At 47.9% G+C, this 23579-nt stretch overlaps 3 protein-coding genes across 3 annotated transcripts; all 3 read left to right on the forward strand.

The window, feature by feature from the left end:
- Positions 1 to 940: 940 nt before the first annotated feature.
- On the forward strand, positions 941 to 10564 carry LOC146753802 (inositol 1,4,5-trisphosphate receptor-interacting protein-like 1). Its single transcript, XM_085530026.1, has 2 exons — positions 941 to 1039; positions 8878 to 10564. The coding sequence occupies exons 1-2, from the start codon at positions 941 to 943 to the stop codon at positions 10018 to 10020; spliced, it is 1242 nt and encodes a 413-aa protein (XP_085386152.1). The 3' UTR covers positions 10021 to 10564.
- Positions 10565 to 14647: 4083 nt separating this feature from the next.
- On the forward strand, positions 14648 to 17263 carry LOC146753803 (inositol 1,4,5-trisphosphate receptor-interacting protein-like 1). Its single transcript, XM_085530027.1, has 2 exons — positions 14648 to 14686; positions 15064 to 17263. Exons 1-2 carry the CDS (start codon positions 14648 to 14650, stop codon positions 16204 to 16206), a joined length of 1182 nt encoding a protein of 393 aa, XP_085386153.1. The 3' UTR covers positions 16207 to 17263.
- A 3570-nt stretch (positions 17264 to 20833) lies between these two features.
- LOC146753804 (inositol 1,4,5-trisphosphate receptor-interacting protein-like 1) lies at positions 20834 to 23449 on the forward strand. Its single transcript, XM_085530029.1, has 2 exons — positions 20834 to 20872; positions 21250 to 23449. Exons 1-2 carry the CDS (start codon positions 20834 to 20836, stop codon positions 22390 to 22392), a joined length of 1182 nt encoding a protein of 393 aa, XP_085386155.1. The 3' UTR covers positions 22393 to 23449.
- The last annotated feature ends 130 nt before the right edge of the window (positions 23450 to 23579 follow it).

The raw sequence follows: 23579 nt of genomic DNA on the forward strand, positions 1-23579 counted from the left end.
GTGCCTCAGCACTCTCACTGTAAAAGATTTTCCCCCTGTACAACCTATATCTACCCTCTTTAATTTGAAAACATTTCTCTTTGTCCTATCACCACAGATCTAGCTAAAGAGTCTATCAGCTTCATGCTTTATCTCCTTTAGATACTGACATGACCACTTCTAGCCACTTCTAAATCACAGTATGGTATCAACACATGGTTTGGTCAATAATTTTAAGTGTTCCTGTTATAAACAAACAAACAAACAAATAAATAAATAAATAAATAGATAGATAAATAAATAAATAAAGCCTTTTGACTTTTTAATACTTACCTGAACCTAAACCCTCTGTTGAATTATTGATACATATACAAAGTAATTTATCCGTTCCAATAATATAACAGATGTAATAACACTCTTTTGCAAGTGGCATTCTTGGTACTATATGGCACTTTAAAAAAATAGAATACAAAAAATACACTGGAGTTACAGCATCAGTGGATAAAAGAAGAGCAACTGATGTCATCCACCTGGACTTGCAAAGTGTTTTACACTGACCTGCATGACATCCTTGTTGCCAAATTAGAGAAGAAGTGATTTGACAGATGGACCACTTTCAAGATACAGAATTGGCTGGATGGTTGTGCTCAGAGTTGCTGTCAGTTGCTCAGTGTCCAATCGGAAACTGGTGACAAGTGGCATTCCTCAGGGATTGGGGCTGGGACCAATGTTATTTAACATCTTTGTAGGCAATATGGACAGTGGGATCAAGTGCACCCTCAGCAAGTTTGCAGCCACTCTCTATCATCCTTTAACAGTCCTGGCTAACTGGGGATGTCCTAGTGGACTAGAGATTGGCAAATGTGATACCCATCTTCAAAAAGGGCCAGAAAGATGATCCTGGTAGCTACAGACCTCAGTGCCCAGGAATGTTATGGAACAAGTAATCTTGGGAGCCATCATGGACCAGTTAAAGGTCAACCAGGGGATCAGGCCTAGCCAGTATGGGTTTACGAATGGCAGATCCTGTCTGACAAACCTGATTTCATTCTATGACAAGGTGACCCACTTAGTGGATGAGGGTAAGGCTGTTGACATGGTCTTCCTGGTCTTCAGTAAGGTCTTTGACACTGTCCACCATAACAGCCTCATGGAGAAGATGGCTGCCCCGTGGTTTGGGTGGGCATATGATCTGCTGAGTGGAGCACTGGCTGGATGGCTGGGCCCAAAGAGTTGTGGTCAGTGGAGTTAAATCCAGTTGGCAGTTGGCCTCACCTCAAGTGCTGTGTTCAGTTTGGGGCACCTCAGTACAGAAAGGACACTGAGGTGCTGAAGCAGGTCCAAAGAAGGGTAACAAGACTGGTAAAGGGCTTGGGGAATATGCCCTATGAAGGAACTGAGGGCTGTTTAGTCTCAGAAAAAAAAAAAAAAGGCTGAGGGAAGACCTGATTGCACTCTTCAAATATCTAAAAGGCGCTTACAGTGAGAGTGGGGTTGGTCTCTTCTCACTGGTGATAGGTGACATGAGGGAATGGCCTCTAGTTGTGCCAAGGGAGGTTTAAGTTAGATATCAGAAAACACTTCTTTACAGAAAGGGTTGTTAAGCACTGGAGTAGGCACCCCAGGGAGGTGGCTGGGTCACCATTCTTGGATGTGTTTAAAAACCATTTGGATGTGGTGCTAAGGGACATATTTTAGAAGAGGGTTGTTAGAGTTAGGGTACTATGGTTAGGATGGTTGGACTCGATGGTCTTTAAGGTCTTTTCTAACCTAATTGTATGATTCTATGATTCTAAAACACCAAGATGAGTAGTGCAGTTGACAAGATAAAGGGAAGGGACACCATCCATCAGAACACTGACAGGCTTGAGAGGTAGACCTGTGCCAACCTCCTGAAGTTCAACAAGGCCAAGTGCAAAGTTCTGCACTAGGGCTGGAACAATCCCCAGCACAAATGTAGGCTGGGTGGAAAAATGGATTAAGAGCAACCCTGAGGAGAAGGATTTGGAGGTGCTGGTTGATGGAAGACCCAATATAGGCCAACAATGTGCTCTTGAAGCCCAGAAAGCCAACCATATCCTGGGTTTCATCAAAACAAGCATGAAGCTGGGGGGGGACTTTTTATATGGGTAGGTAGTGACAGAATAAGAGGAAATGGCTTTAAACTGGAAGAGCATAGATTTAGACTATATATTAAGAAGAAATTATTTCCTGGGAGAAATTATACACTGGAACAGGTTGCCCGTAGAGGCTGTGGATGCCCCCTCCCTGGAGACATTCAAGGCCAGACTGGATGACACTTTGTGCAACCTGATCCACTGGGGAGTGTCCCTGCTTATAGCAAGTAGTTGGAACTAGATGGTCTTGAAAGTCCCTTCCAACCCAAACTATTCTGTGATTCTACAAATATTTCAAATTGTAAGCAGAAAATTAAAATCAAACTGGAATGCTTTTTCTTCAGTTATATAAATTAATTTTACAAATGATACAAGATAAAACAGAAAATGGTTATAACAAAATGTGGAACTCAACAAATGATGGCTAGAATGGTAGAACAAACAACAAATTGAAAACAGGACACTGAGTGAAAACAACCTGATATATGTAGCCTTGGCACATGTCAACAGTATATACACATATTTATCTAGGCAGACTTCTGGTTTGGAAACATCTTGCAGTCCTCCAGCCCTGTCACCAGAAGATATCATGATCATAATATGGCAAGAGATCAGCTCGTCTCTCATTCTGGATAGGGCTTAAAATTTTTGAAGGTAACTTCAGATTATCCTGACATCAACACAGCACATGGTGACATCTTTGGAGCTTCCTTGCAGGAAGATCTGATGTACGTTACCCTTAAGTATTTCACCGGTCTTTTATCAATATGACACATTTACTGTAAAACAGAATATATTAGATCTGAGGATCAAGCCTTGCCATAGCCATATTTAAGAAGATATTTGCTCCAGCTCACATAAAATTTTCCTTGATCTGGCGAGCACACTGTTTATTCCTTCAGTCATTTATGATGCCCCTGTCAGCAGCCCCTGAGGACTTCTGAGATGCTAGCATGGCCAAAATGACATTGTATATTTAAAACCATTTTGTCTGTCTTCTCCAAACTAGCAGTGTGTAGCTGAAGGCAGTTCTTTATTTGCCTGTTCTTAGAGCTTGCTCTAATAGCAAAAAAGCCTTCTTGACAGTCCCAGGAAAAATCCAATAACAATGTGTAGATACAAGTAATTCACAGAAGCATACTTATTTTAAGGAGTTATCTTGTCTACTCTTTCTCAAACAAAGCAGACAGTACTGGCCATAAACTACACCCTTCTTGCATCCCCAAACTTCTTCTTCCTTTGTACAAATGTCTCTGTCTTGCCTGCAAAGAGTACCTTCAAGTATACGGAATAATCTCTTCAAAAGAGGTTTTATCACACTGAAAGACTAGTCTTTATCCTCAAAAACCCCAAATAATTTCTTTTTCCACTAACTACAATATTTGCAGATCATAACATACATGGTAATATTGGTTCCTTCCTTCCACTAACATCTACTTTCACCCACAAAGAGCAAGTTGCTAGATAGGTGTGGAAGTACAACACCACCACTAAATAACTGGCCATCGTATAGAGACAAGTGGCCCAGATTATCAGCATGCATCATGTGAAAAATCTGTATTACTCTCAGAAGAAAGTAGCATGGATAACCTGACAGGGGCTTCCACTGCTTTTTGTGCACAAGCATGCAGCAGGCAACATTCCTGATGATCATTTTAAGCACATCACTCTAGTACTCTAGTAAACCGCATTTTCAAATGTGGAATTAAAGGACAATCTTGTAATCAGAGGACTTTAATCTCCCAACAGCTGGAATAAATTTTAAGCAAACTCCTTAGTTTACTGAAGTTGCATGTCTTATAGTTTCTAATTAAAAATCTTCTAAATCCTGGTGCTACACTTCCTTGCAGAGAAGCTTGATCAGATTGCAGTGTGTGGGATTCAAAGGAAGTCCTGTCATGCAGAAAAGAGCATCTGCTTCCCATCTATCAATATCCTATGGATATAATGTTGCAAACATCATTATTTTTAACTGATGAATGTCTTATACATGTAGTCCTGTGAAGATGTAGTAATGTGTATTATCTATGTACTTGCAGCTTAATGTGCCTGATTGTGCAGTCACTGGGATTTTTCTCTAATCAGAAAACATTCAGCTTCTTCCACATTCTAATCAGTGAAAACAGAAGTCCTTCTTTATTATCAGGTTCACACACATAAGCTGTCTCAAAGAGCAAAGATTAACCTGAATCTAGCAGTCCCAGAGAAAAAAGCATTAAAGGTCACCACAGCTTGAGTTTAGATTAACTGGAAATTGCCTTGAGCACAAGGTCTGAAGTCAAATCACTCCGTCTGCAGCTGAGTCTGTTCACCTCCCTGCTGATACATTCAGACAAATGTCTAAGCTTCTCAACCCCTGAGTATTCTCATTTAAACCAGATTTACTTAGATGAAGGTTAAGTTAGTTAGGTTCAAGTTACTGAAAATCAGAGATGTTCCTGAAGTAAAACAGAGTCCATTCTGAGGACTACAGAAACATAATTACGTACGGTTTTCAACCATGCAAGCATGCATACTGGAGACCTAACAGTGGTACATTTAAATTAAAGAAAAAATGTGAGGCAAACAGAAAATTTCCTGTTCAGTTTTCTAATCCCTAAATTTACTGAGATTAGCAAGCACAAAAGTCAGCTGAAAATATGCCAGGAGTAAAGGGTGCGATAGAGGTGATACGGGACATCAGACTGACACTGTTCAGGAGGAATGAGATATTAAGAAATAATCAGCTGTCAAAATACATTAGGAGTTAAGCTTCCTTCTGATTAATCTTCTGTGTATATATGCTTTTTAACTGATTGCATATTTCTGGTTCCATGATCATGGTTCCTGATATATCCGAAAAATGGCAGTAATGGATATCTACTTGAACCACAAGGATGATGGGACTTTTTGAAACTAAACTGAAATATGGTTCTGGCAAACTTTCCCCATAATAAATCCAAAGCAATGCTCTAGACTTGTTGCCTCTTTCCCTCTCAGTGCACTGAGAACAAAAACACACATAAGTATGATTCAGGAACGTGACTTTGTCCCTTTGAGGCAGGCTGCTGGTCCAAGAGTTGGAACCATAATCTCCAAAGGAGACGACCACCACCCCAGTCTGCTGCATTCAGCTACAGACACAGATCTGATTTCAGCAGAGGTGAATTAAACAGTGTCAGAGCACTCTCTGAACTGACAGCATCCCTTAAAACAGGGATGATGGATAACACAGCTGATGGAAAGGGCTGTATAGCAAATACATGCTGAGGTTTTACATTGTACAAGCAACACTAACTGGAAAAAACAATCTCTAAAGGGAGCATGACAGTGCTGAGTGATGAGTGGGAAAGAACTGAACAGTTCCAGAAGACTGGGGAGAAAAAGTCACTTTCTAAGATCACAAAACCAATTTAGGTTGAAAGGAACCTGCAGATATCACTTAGAACTACCTTCTGCTCTAGGCACAGTATACTGTGAAGTGAGGTCAAGCTCCTCAGGCTCTTGTCGAGCTGACTTTAAAATATCCACAACCTCTCTCATAGCCTGCTGTCATTTCTCTTGCTGTAACTGATGTCCATTACCATTTCCTGACTGCTCCCAACCACTTGGGAGGCAGCTGAAGAAAACAACTCAGTAGCCGACAGTAAAAACACACACACAGAAACACAGAAATGTAGGGGTTGGAAGTGACCTCCAGAGATCATTGAGTTCAACCCCCCTGCCAAAGCAGGCTCCCTACACCACGTTGCACAGGAAGGCGTCCAGGTGGGTCTTAAATATCTCCAGAGAAGGAGACTCCACCACCTCCCTGGGCAGCCTGTTCCAGTGCCCTGTCACACTCACATGGAAAGAAGTTCTTCCGCACATTCATGCGGAACTTCCTATGCTGTACTTTAATCCCATTACCCCTAGTCCTATCCCCACGCACTACAGAAAAGAGACCAGACTCACCACTATGGCTGCCACACCTCAGGTATTTATAAACCTGGATCAAGTCCCCTCTCAGCATTCTTTTCTCAAGGCTAAACAGACCCAGTTCCCTAAGTCTCCCCTCACAGGGGAGATGCTCCAGGCCCTTCACCATCTTAGTGGCCCTCCGCTGGACTCTTTCCAAGAGATCCCTGTCTTTTTTGTACTGGGGAGCCCAGAACTGGACACAGTATTCCAGATGAGGCCTCACCAGGGCAGAGTACAGGGGGAGGATCACCTCCTTCGACCTGCTGGACACGCTCTTTTTAATACACCCCAGTATGCCATTGGCTTTTTTGGATACAAGGGCACAGTGCTGGCTCATGGTCAATCCGTCGTCCACCAGGACACCCAGGTCCCTCTCTGCAGAGCTCCTCTCCAGCAGGTCTTCCCCCAGCCTGTACTGCTGCATGCAATTATTTCTACCCAGGTGCAAGACTCTACATTTGCTTTTGTGAAACCTCATCCAGTTTCTTACTGCCCAGCTCTCCAGCCTGTCCAGGTCTCGCTGAATGGCAGCACAGCCTACAGGTGAGTCAGCCAATCCTCCCAACTTGTGTCATCAGCAAACTTGCTGAGGGTGGTCACTATCCCCTCATCAAGGTCGTCGATGAAGATATTGAACGAGACCGGACCCAGTACAGACCCCTGGGGGACGCCGCTAGTTACAGGCCTCCAGCCAGACTCCGCACCGCCAACGACAACCCTCTGCACTCTGCCAGCCCGCCAATTCTCGACCCACTTCACCGTCCACTCATCTATCCCATACTTCCTCGGCTTTGTTATAAGGATGTCATGGGGGACAGTATCAAAAGCCTTACTGAAATCAAGGTAGGCTACATCTACCGCCCTCCCCCTGTCCACCCAGCTAGTGACATCTTCATAAAAGGCCACCAGGCTGGTCGAGCACGACCTCCCCTTGGTGAACCCATGCTGAGTACTCCTGATAACCTCCTTATCACCCAGTTGTCTGGAGATGGCATCCAGCACAAGCTGTTCCATCACCTTCCCTGGGACAGAGGTGAGGCTGACTGGCCTATAGTTACCCGGGTCTTCCTTCTTGCCCTTTTTGAAGACTGGAGTGACATTGGCCATCCCCCAGTCTTCAGGCACCTCCCCAGTTCTCCAAGACCTCTGACAGGTCTTTGACAGAGAGCGGCTCAGCAACGACCTCCACCAGCTCTCTCAGCACCCGCGGATGCACCCCATCAGGTCCCGTGGATTTATGGACCGAATGTTTCCTAGGCACTCACGGACCACCTCTTCCCTGACTGAAGGGAAATCTCCCATTCCCCGGTCTCAGGAACTTGCTGATTAAGATCAGAATTATTTACTCCAATCAACGCTACTTAAGAAAATTTTAAAACTACATTGAATAAAGATTCACATAGACAAGAGACTGCAGTTCTGATTCAGATCCTGGAATATCCACTAATACTCGTTAAGAGTTGCCCATAATGTGTGCTATTTAGTCTGTTGTGATCCCTTAAAGGAGTAAAAGAATTGGTGAAAACTAATCCAACTGCAGGCAAACCTAAGGGAGACCCTGGGAACTCAGAAAAACATAGACAAGGCTCAAGATGGACAGGTCCACTTTATTTACTGCACTGCAGACAGGCAGAAACACACTCGTCTCAGAGATCCCTCTCTCGAGTCAAGAAGTCAAGAGTGGACAAAGACTGAGATTTAAAGTGGACCTGAACAGGCTTAGAAGAGCTACATCTGCAGAAAATAATAAAAAGAATATTGCATCAACAAAAACTGAAGAAATTGAAGCAAATGCAACCAAAAAAATCAGGTTAAGAACAAGACGTCTTTAATCTGTAATCGCCCCTTAGAGTAGTACAATATATGAAGCCAACTGCTTTCTCTGCAGTAAAACCCGAGGGAAACAAAGGAAACCCAGTCCGGCCACGTGCCTCAGAACAGTGGCCATGGAGACCCAGGGCAGCTGAGGGGGGCCGAAGGGTGGGGATGGGGCGTCTGTGACGGCACAGCGCGTCACAATGCGGGGCTGGCATCGAGGCCAGCAGCGGGCAGCGCTGCTCCACTTTGGCCTGGGCCAGCGGTGAGTGCAGCAGCAGGGGGAAGGCTGTGCTGGGCCGGGCGCGACCTGCGGCCCGCGAGGGGTTTGGGAGCCTGCAGTGCCGGCAGCGAGCGCTCAGGGGAGCCTGTGAGCGGCTCTCTGGGCAGCCAGCAGCGGCGCTGGCCTCAGCCCCCGCGGCCTCCCCGCTCCCTCGGCCCCGCTCCTACCTGAGCCCAGGGGCTGTGTGTGGCTCCTGGACCCGCTCCCCCAGCCGTGCGCGAGCTCCCACCCAGCCCCTCTCACTGACCTCCCCTCTCTCATCTCTTCCAGATCATGGCTTTGGCGTTTTTCTTCGCCTTGTTGGCGCAGAGAGTGGCTTTCGTTGGTGATGAGTTGGGTGCGGAAACGCTTGAACGCATGCGTGAGCGTGAGGTGTTTCTGCAAGAGCAGATGACACTGCAGTGGCAGCACGTAGACAACCTGGGGCAGAGCTGGATAGGCATTCGAGCCTTGTCCTCTGTGTTGCCTTACGGGAAGGTTTGCAGCCTTCTTGAACGCATGCGTCAGGTGTTTCTGCAAAAGCGGATGGAAAAGCTTCCGCTTCCCGTTCCACAATTAGAAGAGAGCAACCTGAAGAAGAGCAGGGTGGATATTCAAGCCTTGCTCTTCTCTGTGTTGCCTTACTGGAAGGTCTGCAGTGTTCTTTGCATTCTCTTCCTTTTCCTCTGGTTCATGTGGAAGATCTATAAAAAGTTCCAGAGAAGTGAAGACATCAGTGATGAGGAGAGCTCCATCAGTAAGCAGGAGCAGGAGGAGAAAGCGGAAGAGGAGGGGAGTAATCTTCTCCTTGCTGATGCGCTCTGGCCAGACCAAATTCATCGAGATAACTGTGAGCAGGTACTCCTCCTATTTGGTCGCCTCATCAACTTATGCCAGTATCTCGTGTCAGATACTTTCTTTCCGGTGCCAGAGCTCCCCATCGGGGTGGGCAGTGCCTATGAAGGCTGGTGTCCCCCTGAGAATGAACTCATCTTCTGCCTGCTTGTGCCCCTGTCGGCCCCCCGTGGGCACGTTTTCCACCTCGATCTGGGTGCCACAGGGGAGCTGCCAGCAAGGAACTCCCGCATCCGTGTAGATCTGGAATGCACGTGCGGGAGGGAGCAGGAGATGGGTATGCGGTGCTTCCTCCACACCTCCAAGGAAAAGCTGGAAAGGCAGCACCCCAGCATGCTACGTGACTTCTGCAAGGACGCCTACCTAGACGCGGAGAAGACTGCCCGATGGTTCCGGGTGCTGATCACAAATGCCTGGAAATACATGCCTGAGGCAGCGACATGCAGTATGAATGTGGCGTTCTCCAGGCGCTCCTGCAGGATTCATCTTACAGACATCCACAAAACAGCCTTCGTTGTTGAGATTGTGTTTGGCGTCCAGCAAGAAAATACGGACATCTTTCTGAGCAGCCAGGAGACAGAGGCTGCTATTACCCCCAGCACAATCTGGCCACAGAGTTGTGCGGTGGCTGAGGAAAAGTTTTTCCAGCACATAGCCACCCGTGACCAGGGGAACACTTTCAACAAACTCAAATACGTGCAAGTGGGTGCCCACATCCTGGCGGGCCAGACTTTTTCTCCCTACCAACTGAGGACAGTGCTCATGCACCTCCTGACTGCCATCCCTCTGGAAGGCTGGCATGTGAGCTATTTCCTTCAGCGGATGGATGACATCTTGCGCTACCTGCGCTGCTGTGTGGAGGAAAAACGCCTGAACCATTTCCTCATAGGAAATGAGGACGTGCCTGCGGAGATTATCTTGCCGCAGGAATTCCGAGCGTCCCAACCACTCAACCTCCTCCAGCACCTGGTGCAAGATCCAGACAGTTATGAGCAGGCACTGCAGGAGTTGGGGGAGCTGCAAGATCGGCTCACAGGCCTGCTGTTCTATTAGAAACGAGAGACGCCCACTTGTCCTTCAGACGAGCACTCTGGACATGGAGAAGACACCACTCAGCAGGCAGTCGGAATTGCTCCCAAATGTTTTCTCCACAACAAACCAACAGTGCGGTAGCCAGAGTGCTGAACTGAATATGCACAAGGGAGCAGCTGGTGTGAGACTACACTGTCCTTCCTTCACCACCCTGAGGACCACCTGGGGAGAGAGAAGATGCTCAGCCTCCTATACAAACTCTCCAGGATATGGAGAAAACTGCAACCTGGTTCCAGGAACTGATGAGAGAAGCCTGGGTAGCTATGCCTCAACTGTCAACAGTGCAGCGCGAGTTGAGGCCCTCCGTCTGCTTCTGCAAGCTCCGGCTGACAACCACCTCTTGCAAAGTCCTCTGGATTGAGCTCAGGCTCAGGATACAGCAAGAGGACTTGGACACATTTCTGTCCTTTGAGTAGGCAGGGGCTGTTGATAGCAGAAGCACGAGGAGGCCACAGAGATGCGATGCAGCAGAGACTTCTTGGGAAACAGCCGCTACAGCAGGCTACATCTGATGGATTTCTAAAGAAGCTGCTTACTTAAGGCAGCATTTGGAGTACAGCAAGACCATAAAGACATCTACCCGAGCAGCCAGGAGACAGAGACAGCTAGACCCATATCCTGGCAGCCACCGGCATTTCTACGTATGCCTTTTAGATGCCGGGACCACACGGAGTGAAGAAGAATCATCTTTGTCCACACTGAAAATGTAGTTAATTAGTTAAATATAGTTAATTAGTTAAATATAGTTAACGTAGATCAGAAAATGCATATTATTAAAACATATACATCGATATTTCTTCGATGTGTATGTTTTAATAGAAATTTAATTAAATTTGATTTTAAAATTAATAAAAATTTATAAAAATTATAAAAATTATAAAATTTTATAAAAATTATAAAAATTAATAAAAATTAAAAAACAAACAAAACTAGTGGTATATGTGCCCTTCTTTTGGTGAAACTAATGCATCAGCTTTGGGACACTGGTGGATGGCCGCCTTAGACTAACAATTGCAGAAGCCAGCTTTAAGCTTGACTATGTTCATTAGACATTATTTGTGGGCTTTGTAACTTGGGTTCATGGTGAAGGCATGGCCAGGACCCCCTTTTCTGCAGAGCTGGCACTGATATCGGCAAGGAAAAGAAGTAACACAAATACATTAATCTGACTGAAGGCAGGGTAAACCCATGTCATTGCAGCTGACTTTCCTCCCATTCATCAAAAATTCTGTAGCAACTAAGCAAATACAAAGCAACTGAAAACCGCCAGCTAGGCCAAAGCCATTAAACGTTCCCATGCTTTTGACGGGAGAGAGAAGTAAAAAGTGTTGATCTGTAAGCCAAAGTTACGAACATTTCTTCCTTCTCTATACAGTCCTTCACATGTGCCACCGTTCTGTTATAGCATAATAAAGGAAGTAATCCAGAAAGTGACATAGGTTCCTGTTAATCACACTATTTCTTGATTCCAAAAATCATTTAACAGCCATTAGGAGGGAAGAAATTTTGGTTTTCAGATTTTATGTAAGACCACCATACAATTCTTGTCAGCAATATGCATCTCAGGAACTTGCTGATTAAGATCAGAATTATTTACTCCAATTAACGCTACTTAAGAAAATTTTAAAACTACACTGAATAAAGATTCACATAAACAAGAGACTAAATTTCTGATTCAGATCCTGGAATATCCACTAATACTCATTAAGAGTTGCCCATAATGTGTGCTATTTAGTCTGTCGTGATCCCTTAAAGGAGTAAAAGAATTGGTGAAAACTAATCTAACTGCAGGCAAACCTAAGGGAGACCCTGGGAACTCAGAAAAACATAGACAAGGCTCAAGATAAACAGAATCACAGAATCTCAGAATCACAGAATTGTAGGGGTTGGAAGGGACCTCTAGAGACCATCGAGTCCAACCCCCCTGCCAAAGCAGGCTCCCTACACCACGTAGCACAGGTAGGCGTCCAGGCGGGTCTTGAATATCTCCAGAGAAGGAGACTCCACCACCTCCCTGGGCAGCCTGTTCCAGTGCTCCGTCATCCTCACTGTAAAGAAGTTCTTACGCACATTCGTGCGGAACTTCCTATGCTGTACTTTAATCCCGTTACCCCTAGTCCTATCCCCACGCACTACTGAAAAGAGACCAGCCTCACCACTATGGTGCCACACCTCAGGTATTTATAAACCTGGATCAAGTCCCCTCTCAGCATTCTTTTCTCAAGGCTAAACAGACCCAGTTCCCTAAGTCTCTCCTCATAGGGGAAATGCTCCAGGCCCTTCACCATCTTTGTGGCCCTCCGCTGGACTCTTTCCAAGAGATCCCTGTCTTTTTTGTACTGGGGAGCCCAGAACTGGACACAGTATTCCAGATGAGGCCTCACCAGGGCAGAGTACAGGGGGAGGATCACCTCCTTCGACCTGCTGGACACGCTCTTTTTAATACACCCCAGTATGCCATTGGCTTTTTTGGATACAAGGGCACAGTACTGGCTCATGATCAATCTGTCGTCCACCAGGACGCCCAGGTCCCTCTCTGCAGAGCTCCTCTCCAGCAGGTCTTCCCCCAGCCTGTACTGCTGCATGCAATTATTTCTACCCAGGTGCAAGAATCTACACTTGCTTTTGTGAAACCTCATCCGGTTTCTTACTGCCCAGCTCTCCAGCCTGTCCAGGTCTCACTGAATGGCAGCACAGCCTTCAGGCGAGTCAGCCAGTCCTCCCAACTTCGTGTCATCAGCAAACTTGCTGAGGGTGGTCACTATCCCCTCATCAAGGTCGTCGATGAAGATGTTGAACGAGACCGGACCCAGTACAGACCCCTGGGGGACGCCGCTAGTTACAGGCCTCCAGCCAGACTCCGCACCGCCAACGACAACCCCCTGCACTCTGCCAGCCCGCCAATTCTCGACCCACTTCACCGTCCACTCATCTATCCCATACTTCCTCGGCTTTGTTATAAGGATGTCATGGGGGACAGTATCAAAAGCCTTACTGAAATCAAGGTAGGCTACATCTACCGCCCTCCCCCTGTCCACCCAGCTAGTGACATCTTCATAAAAGGCCACCAGGCTGGTCGAGCACGACCTCCCCTTGGTGAACCCATGCTGAGTACTCCTGATAACCTCCTTATCACCCAGTTGTCTGGAGATGGCATCCAGCACAAGCTGTTCCATCACCTTCCCTGGGACAGAGGTGAGGCTGACTGGCCTATAGTTACCCGGGTCTTCCTTCTTGCCCTTTTTGAAGACTGGAGTGACATTGGCCATCCCCCAGTCTTCAGGCACCTCCCCAGTTCTCCAAGACCTCTGACAGGTCTTTGACAGAGAGCGGCTCAGCAACGACCTCCACCAGCTCTCTCAGCACCCGCGGATGCACCCCATCAGGTCCCGTGGATTTATGGACCGAATGTTTCCTAGGCACTCACGGACCACCTCTTCCCTGACTGAAGGGAAATCTCCCATTCCCCGGTCTCAGGAACTTGCTGATTAAGATCAGAATTATTTACTCCAATCAACGCTACTTAAGAAAATTTTAAAACTACATTGAATAAAGATTCACATAGACAAGAGACTGCAGTTCTGATTCAGATCCTGGAATATCCACTAATACTCGTTAAGAGTTGCCCATAATGTGTGCTATTTAGTCTGTTGTGATCCCTTAAAGGAGTAAAAGAATTGGTGAAAACTAATCCAACTGCAGGCAAACCTAAGGGAGACCCTGGGAACTCAGAAAAACATAGACAAGGCTCAAGATGGACAGGTCCACTTTATTTACTGCACTGCAGACAGGCAGAAACACACTCGTCTCAGAGATCCCTCTCTCGAGTCAAGAAGTCAAGAGTGGACAAAGACTGAGATTTAAAGTGGACCTGAACAGGCTTAGAAGAGCTACATCTGCAGAAAATAATAAAAAGAATATTGCATCAACAAAAACTGAAGAAATTGAAGCAAATGCAACCAAAAAAATCAGGTTAAGAACAAGACGTCTTTAATCTGTAATCGCCCCTTAGAGTAGTACAATATATGAAGCCAACTGCTTTCTCTGCAGTAAAACCCGAGGGAAACAAAGGAAACCCAGTCCGGCCACGTGCCTCAGAACAGTGGCCATGGAGACCCAGGGCAGCTGAGGGGGGCCGAAGGGTGGGGATGGGGCGTCTGTGACGGCACAGCGCGTCACAATGCGGGGCTGGCATCGAGGCCAGCAGCGGGCAGCGCTGCTGCACTTTGGCCTGGGCCAGCGGTGAGTGCAGCAGCAGGGGGAAGGCTGTGCTGGGCCGGGCGCGACCTGCGGCCCGCGAGGGGTTTGGGAGCCTGCAGTGCCGGCAGCGAGCGCTCAGGGGAGCCTGTGAGCGGCTCTCTGGGCAGCCAGCAGCGGCGCTGGCCTCAGCCCCCGCGGCCTCCCCGCTCCCTCGGCCCCGCTCCTACCTGAGCCCAGGGGCTGTGTGTGGCTCCTGGACCCGCTCCCCCAGCCGTGCGCGAGCTCCCACCCAGCCCCTCTCACTGACCTCCCCTCTCTCATCTCTTCCAGATCATGGCTTTGGCGTTTTTCTTCGCCTTGTTGGCGCAGAGAGTGGCTTTCGTTGGTGATGAGTTGGGTGCGGAAACGCTTGAACGCATGCGTGAGCGTGAGGTGTTTCTGCAAGAGCAGATGACACTGCAGTGGCAGCACGTAGACAACCTGGGGCAGAGCTGGATAGGCATTCGAGCCTTGTCCTCTGTGTTGCCTTACGGGAAGGTTTGCAGCCTTCTTGAACGCATGCGTCAGGTGTTTCTGCAAAAGCGGATGGAAAAGCTTCCGCTTCCCGTTCCACAATTAGAAGAGAGCAACCTGAAGAAGAGCAGGGTGGATATTCAAGCCTTGCTCTTCTCTGTGTTGCCTTACTGGAAGGTCTGCAGTGTTCTTTGCATTCTCTTCCTTTTTCTCTGGTTCATGTGGAAGATCTATAAAAAGTTCCAGAGAAGTGAAGACATCAGTGATGAGGAGAGCTCCATCAGTAAGCAGGAGCAGGAGGAGAAAGCGGAAGAGGAGGGGAGTAATCTTCTCCTTGCTGATGCGCTCTGGCCAGACCAAATTCATCGAGATAACTGTGAGCAGGTACTCCTCCTATTTGGTCGCCTCATCAACTTATGCCAGTATCTCGTGTCAGATACTTTCTTTCCGGTGCCAGAGCTCCCCATCGGGGTGGGCAGTGCCTATGAAGGCTGGTGTCCCCCTGAGAATGAACTCATCTTCTGCCTGCTTGTGCCCCTGTCGGCCCCCCGTGGGCACGTTTTCCACCTCGATCTGGGTGCCACAGGGGAGCTGCCAGCAAGGAACTCCCGCATCCGTGTAGATCTGGAATGCACGTGCGGGAGGGAGCAGGAGATGGGTATGCGGTGCTTCCTCCACACCTCCAAGGAAAAGCTGGAAAGGCAGCACCCCAGCATGCTACGTGACTTCTGCAAGGACGCCTACCTAGACGCGGAGAAGACTGCCCGATGGTTCCGGGTGCTGATCACAAATGCCTGGAAATACATGCCTGAGGCAGCGACATGCAGTATGAATGTGGCGTTCTCCAGGCGCTCCTGCAGGATTCATCTTACAGACATCCACAAAACAGCCTTCGTTGTTGAGATTGTGTTTGGCGTCCAGCAAGAAAATACGGACATCTTTCTGAGCAGCCAGGAGACAGAGGCTGCTTTTACCCCCAGCACAATCTGGCCACAGAGTTGTGCGGTGGCTGAGGAAAAGTTTTTCCAGCACATAGCCACCCGTGACCAGGGGAACACTTTCAACAAACTCAAATACGTGCGAGTGGGTGCCCACATCCTGGCGGGCCAGACTTTTTCTCCCTACCAACTGAGGACAGTGCTCATGCACCTCCTGACTGCCATCCCTCTGGAAGGCTGGCATGTGAGCTATTTCCTTCAGCGGATGGATGACATCTTGCGCTACCTGCGCTGCTGTGTGGAGGAAAAACGCCTGAACCATTTCCTCATAGGAAATGAGGACGTGCCTGCGGAGATTATCTTGCCGCAGGAATTCCGAGCGTCCCAACCACTCAACCTCCTCCAGCACCTGGTGCAAGATCCAGACAGTTATGAGCAGGCACTGCAGGAGTTGGGGGAGCTGCAAGATCGGCTCACAGGCCTGCTGTTCTATTAGAAACGAGAGACGCCCACTTGTCCTTCAGACGAGCACTCTGGACATGGAGAAGACACCACTCAGCAGGCAGTCGGAATTGCTCCCAAATGTTTTCTCCACAACAAACCAACAGTGCGGTAGCCAGAGTGCTGAACTGAATATGCACAAGGGAGCAGCTGGTGTGAGACTACACTGTCCTTCCTTCACCACCCTGAGGACCACCTGGGGAGAGAGAAGATGCTCAGCCTCCTATACAAACTCTCCAGGATATGGAGAAAACTGCAACCTGGTTCCAGGAACTGATGAGAGAAGCCTGGGTAGCTATGCCTCAACTGTCAACAGTGCAGCGCGAGTTGAGGCCCTCCGTCTGCTTCTGCAAGCTCCGGCTGACAACCACCTCTTGCAAAGTCCTCTGGATTGAGCTCAGGCTCAGGATACAGCAAGAGGACTTGGACACATTTCTGTCCTTTGAGTAGGCAGGGGCTGTTGATAGCAGAAGCACGAGGAGGCCACAGAGATGCGATGCAGCAGAGACTTCTTGGGAAACAGCCGCTACAGCAGGCTACATCTGATGGATTTCTAAAGAAGCTGCTTACTTAAGGCAGCATTTGGAGTACAGCAAGACCATAAAGACATCTACCCGAGCAGCCAGGAGACAGAGACAGCTAGACCCATATCCTGGCAGCCACCGGCATTTCTACGTATGCCTTTTAGATGCCGGGACCACACGGAGTGAAGAAGAATCATCTTTGTCCACACTGAAAATGTAGTTAATTAGTTAAATATAGTTAATTAGTTAAATATAGTTAATGTAGATCAGAAAATGCATATTATTAAAACATATACATCGATATTTCTTCGATGTGTATGTTTTAATAGAAATTTAATTAAATTTGATTTTAAAATTAATAAAAATTTATAAAAATTATAAAAATTATAAAATTTTATAAAAATTATAAAAATTAATAAAAATTAAAAAACAAACAAAACTAGTGGTATATGTGCCCTTCTTTTGGTGAAACTAATGCATCAGCTTTGGGACACTGGTGGATGGCCGCCTTAGACTAACAATTGCAGAAGCCAGCTTTAAGCTTGACTATGTTCATTAGACATTATTTGTGGGCTTTGTAACTTGGGTTCATGGTGAAGGCATGGCCAGGACCCCCTTTTCTGCAGAGCTGGCACTGATATCGGCAAGGAAAAGAAGTAACACAAATACATTAATCTGACTGAAGGCAGGGTAAACCCATGTCATTGCAGCTGACTTTCCTCCCATTCATCAAAAATTCTGTAGCAACTAAGCAAATACAAAGCAACTGAAAACCGCCAGCTAGGCCAAAGCCATTAAACGTTCCCATGCTTTTGACGGGAGAGAGAAGTAAAAAGTGTTGATCTGTAAGCCAAAGTTACGAACATTTCTTCCTTCTCTATACAGTCCTTCACATGTGCCACCGTTCTGTTATAGCATAATAAAGGAAGTAATCCAGAAAGTGACATAGGTTCCTGTTAATCACACTATTTCTTGATTCCAAAAATCATTTAACAGCCATTAGGAGGGAAGAAATTTTGGTTTTCAGATTTTATGTAAGACCACCATACAATTCTTGTCAGCAATATGCATCTCAGGAACTTGCTGATTAAGATCAGAATTATTTACTCCAATTAACGCTACTTAAGAAAATTTTAAAACTACACTGAATAAAGATTCACATAAACAAGAGACTAAATTTCTGATTCAGATCCTGGAATATCCACTAATACTCATTAAGAGTTGCCCATAATGTGTGCTATTTAGTCTGTCGTGATCCCTTAAAGGAGTAAAAGAATTGGTGAAAACTAATCTAACTGCAGGCAAACCTAAGGGAGACCCTGGGAACTCAGAAAAACATAGACAAGGCTCAAGATAAACAGAATCACAGAATCTCAGAATCACAGAATTGTAGGGGTTGGAAGGGACCTCTAGAGACCATCGAGTCCAACCCCCCTGCCAAAGCAGGCTCCCTACACCACGTAGCACAGGTAGGCGTCCAGGCGGGTCTTGAATATCTCCAGAGAAGGAGACTCCACCACCTCCCTGGGCAGCCTGTTCCAGTGCTCCGTCATCCTCACTGTAAAGAAGTTCTTACGCACATTCGTGCGGAACTTCCTATGCTGTACTTTAATCCCGTTACCCCTAGTCCTATCCCCACGCACTACTGAAAAGAGACCAGCCTCACCACTATGGTGCCACACCTCAGGTATTTATAAACCTGGATCAAGTCCCCTCTCAGCATTCTTTTCTCAAGGCTAAACAGACCCAGTTCCCTAAGTCTCTCCTCATAGGGGAAATGCTCCAGGCCCTTCACCATCTTTGTGGCCCTCCGCTGGACTCTTTCCAAGAGATCCCTGTCTTTTTTGTACTGGGGAGCCCAGAACTGGACACAGTATTCCAGATGAGGCCTCACCAGGGCAGAGTACAGGGGGAGGATCACCTCCTTCGACCTGCTGGACACGCTCTTTTTAATACACCCCAGTATGCCATTGGCTTTTTTGGATACAAGGGCACAGTACTGGCTCATGATCAATCTGTCGTCCACCAGGACGCCCAGGTCCCTCTCTGCAGAGCTCCTCTCCAGCAGGTCTTCCCCCAGCCTGTACTGCTGCATGCAATTATTTCTACCCAGGTGCAAGAATCTACACTTGCTTTTGTGAAACCTCATCCGGTTTCTTACTGCCCAGCTCTCCAGCCTGTCCAGGTCTCACTGAATGGCAGCACAGCCTTCAGGCGAGTCAGCCAGTCCTCCCAACTTCGTGTCATCAGCAAACTTGCTGAGGGTGGTCACTATCCCCTCATCAAGGTCGTCGATGAAGATGTTGAACGAGACCGGACCCAGTACAGACCCCTGGGGGACGCCGCTAGTTACAGGCCTCCAGCCAGACTCCGCACCGCCAACGACAACCCCCTGCACTCTGCCAGCCCGCCAATTCTCGACCCACTTCACCGTCCACTCATCTATCCCATACTTCCTCGGCTTTGTTATAAGGATGTCATGGGGGACAGTATCAAAAGCCTTACTGAAATCAAGGTAGGCTACATCTACCGCCCTCCCCCTGTCCACCCAGCTAGTGACATCTTCATAAAAGGCCACCAGGCTGGTCGAGCACGACCTCCCCTTGGTGAACCCATGCTGAGTACTCCTGATAACCTCCTTATCACCCAGTTGTCTGGAGATGGCATCCAGCACAAGCTGTTCCATCACCTTCCCTGGGACAGAGGTGAGGCTGACTGGCCTATAGTTACCCGGGTCTTCCTTCTTGCCCTTTTTGAAGACTGGAGTGACATTGGCCATCCCCCAGTCTTCAGGCACCTCCCCAGTTCTCCAAGACCTCTGACAGGTCTTTGACAGAGAGCGGCTCAGCAACGACCTCCACCAGCTCTCTCAGCACCCGCGGATGCACCCCATCAGGTCCCGTGGATTTATGGACCGAATGTTTCCTAGGCACTCACGGACCACCTCTTCCCTGACTGAAGGGAAATCTCCCATTCCCCGGTCTCAGGAACTTGCTGATTAAGATCAGAATTATTTACTCCAATCAACGCTACTTAAGAAAATTTTAAAACTACATTGAATAAAGATTCACATAGACAAGAGACTGCAGTTCTGATTCAGATCCTGGAATATCCACTAATACTCGTTAAGAGTTGCCCATAATGTGTGCTATTTAGTCTGTTGTGATCCCTTAAAGGAGTAAAAGAATTGGTGAAAACTAATCCAACTGCAGGCAAACCTAAGGGAGACCCTGGGAACTCAGAAAAACATAGACAAGGCTCAAGATGGACAGGTCCACTTTATTTACTGCACTGCAGACAGGCAGAAACACACTCGTCTCAGAGATCCCTCTCTCGAGTCAAGAAGTCAAGAGTGGACAAAGACTGAGATTTAAAGTGGACCTGAACAGGCTTAGAAGAGCTACATCTGCAGAAAATAATAAAAAGAATATTGCATCAACAAAAACTGAAGAAATTGAAGCAAATGCAACCAAAAAAATCAGGTTAAGAACAAGACGTCTTTAATCTGTAATCGCCCCTTAGAGTAGTACAATATATGAAGCCAACTGCTTTCTCTGCAGTAAAACCCGAGGGAAACAAAGGAAACCCAGTCCGGCCACGTGCCTCAGAACAGTGGCCATGGAGACCCAGGGCAGCTGAGGGGGGCCGAAGGGTGGGGATGGAGCGTCTGTGACGGCACAGCGCGTCACAATGCGGGGCTGGCATCGAGGCCAGCAGCGGGCAGCGCTGCTGCACTTTGGCCTGGGCCAGCGGTGAGTGCAGCAGCAGGGGGAAGGCTGTGCTGGGCCGGGCGCGACCTGCGGCCCGCGAGGGGTTTGGGAGCCTGCAGTGCCGGCAGCGAGCGCTCAGGGGAGCCTGTGAGCGGCTCTCTGGGCAGCCAGCAGCGGCGCTGGCCTCAGTCCCCGCGGCCTCCCCGCTCCCTCGGCCCCGCTCCTACCTGAGCCCAGGGGCTGTGTGTGGCTCCTGGACCCGCTCCCCCAGCCGTGCGCGAGCTCCCACCCAGCCCCTCTCACTGACCTCCCCTCTCTCATCTCTTCCAGATCATGGCTTTGGCGTTTTTCTTCGCCTTGTTGGCGCAGAGAGTGGCTTTCGTTGGTGATGAGTTGGGTGCGGAAACGCTTGAACGCATGCGTGAGCGTGAGGTGTTTCTGCAAGAGCAGATGACACTGCAGTGGCAGCACGTAGACAACCTGGGGCAGAGCTGGATAGGCATTCGAGCCTTGTCCTCTGTGTTGCCTTACGGGAAGGTTTGCAGCCTTCTTGAACGCATGCGTCAGGTGTTTCTGCAAAAGCGGATGGAAAAGCTTCCGCTTCCCGTTCCACAATTAGAAGAGAGCAACCTGAAGAAGAGCAGGGTGGATATTCAAGCCTTGCTCTTCTCTGTGTTGCCTTACTGGAAGGTCTGCAGTGTTCTTTGCATTCTCTTCCTTTTCCTCTGGTTCATGTGGAAGATCTATAAAAAGTTCCAGAGAAGTGAAGACATCAGTGATGAGGAGAGCTCCATCAGTAAGCAGGAGCAGGAGGAGAAAGCGGAAGAGGAGGGGAGTAATCTTCTCCTTGCTGATGCGCTCTGGCCAGACCAAATTCATCGAGATAACTGTGAGCAGGTACTCCTCCTATTTGGTCGCCTCATCAACTTATGCCAGTATCTCGTGTCAGATACTTTCTTTCCGGTGCCAGAGCTCCCCATCGGGGTGGGCAGTGCCTATGAAGGCTGGTGTCCCCCTGAGAATGAACTCATCTTCTGCCTGCTTGTGCCCCTGTCGGCCCCCCGTGGGCACGTTTTCCACCTCGATCTGGGTGCCACAGGGGAGCTGCCAGCAAGGAACTCCCGCATCCGTGTAGATCTGGAATGCACGTGCGGGAGGGAGCAGGAGATGGGTATGCGGTGCTTCCTCCACACCTCCAAGGAAAAGCTGGAAAGGCAGCACCCCAGCATGCTACGTGACTTCTGCAAGGACGCCTACCTAGACGCGGAGAAGACTGCCCGATGGTTCCGGGTGCTGATCACAAATGCCTGGAAATACATGCCTGAGGCAGCGACATGCAGTATGAATGTGGCGTTCTCCAGGCGCTCCTGCAGGATTCATCTTACAGACATCCACAAAACAGCCTTCGTTGTTGAGATTGTGTTTGGCGTCCAGCAAGAAAATACGGACATCTTTCTGAGCAGCCAGGAGACAGAGGCTGCTTTTACCCCCAGCACAATCTGGCCACAGAGTTGTGCGGTGGCTGAGGAAAAGTTTTTCCAGCACATAGCCACCCGTGACCAGGGGAACACTTTCAACAAACTCAAATACGTGCAAGTGGGTGCCCACATCCTGGCGGGCCAGACTTTTTCTCCCTACCAACTGAGGACAGTGCTCATGCACCTCCTGACTGCCATCCCTCTGGAAGGCTGGCATGTGAGCTATTTCCTTCAGCGGATGGATGACATCTTGCGCTACCTGCGCTGCTGTGTGGAGGAAAAACGCCTGAACCATTTCCTCATAGGAAATGAGGACGTGCCTGCGGAGATTATCTTGCCGCAGGAATTCCGAGCGTCCCAACCACTCAACCTCCTCCAGCACCTGGTGCAAGATCCAGACAGTTATGAGCAGGCACTGCAGGAGTTGGGGGAGCTGCAAGATCGGCTCACAGGCCTGCTGTTCTATTAGAAACGAGAGACGCCCACTTGTCCTTCAGACGAGCACTCTGGACATGGAGAAGACACCACTCAGCAGGCAGTCGGAATTGCTCCCAAATGTTTTCTCCACAACAAACCAACAGTGCGGTAGCCAGAGTGCTGAACTGAATATGCACAAGGGAGCAGCTGGTGTGAGACTACACTGTCCTTCCTTCACCACCCTGAGGACCACCTGGGGAGAGAGAAGATGCTCAGCCTCCTATACAAACTCTCCAGGATATGGAGAAAACTGCAACCTGGTTCCAGGAACTGATGAGAGAAGCCTGGGTAGCTATGCCTCAACTGTCAACAGTGCAGCGCGAGTTGAGGCCCTCCGTCTGCTTCTGCAAGCTCCGGCTGACAACCACCTCTTGCAAAGTCCTCTGGATTGAGCTCAGGCTCAGGATACAGCAAGAGGACTTGGACACATTTCTGTCCTTTGAGTAGGCAGGGGCTGTTGATAGCAGAAGCACGAGGAGGCCACAGAGATGCGATGCAGCAGAGACTTCTTGGGAAACAGCCGCTACAGCAGGCTACATCTGATGGATTTCTAAAGAAGCTGCTTACTTAAGGCAGCATTTGGAGTACAGCAAGACCATAAAGACATCTACCCGAGCAGCCAGGAGACAGAGACAGCTAGACCCATATCCTGGCAGCCACCGGCATTTCTACGTATGCCTTTTAGATGCCGGGACCACACGGAGTGAAGAAGAATCATCTTTGTCCACACTGAAAATGTAGTTAATTAGTTAAATATAGTTAATTAGTTAAATATAGTTAATGTAGATCAGAAAATGCATATTATTAAAACATATACATCGATATTTCTTCGATGTGTATGTTTTAATAGAAATTTAATTAAATTTGATTTTAAAATTAATAAAAATTTATAAAAATTATAAAAATTATAAAATTTTATAAAAATTATAAAAATTAATAAAAATTAAAAAACAAACAAAACTAGTGGTATATGTGCCCTTCTTTTGGTGAAACTAATGCATCAGCTTTGGGACACTGGTGGATGGCCGCCTTAGACTAACAATTGCAGAAGCCAGCTTTAAGCTTGACTATGTTCATTAGACATTATTTGTGGGCTTTGTAACTTGGGTTCATGGTGAAGGCATGGCCAGGACCCCCTTTTCTGCAGAGCTGGCACTGATATCGGCAAGGAAAAGAAGT

The sequence above is a fragment of the Coturnix japonica genome, chromosome Z (genome assembly GCF_054131305.1).
Source record: "Coturnix japonica strain WE chromosome Z, WE-NBRP24, whole genome shotgun sequence".
Taxonomy (NCBI): Eukaryota; Metazoa; Chordata; class Aves; order Galliformes; family Phasianidae; genus Coturnix; species Coturnix japonica.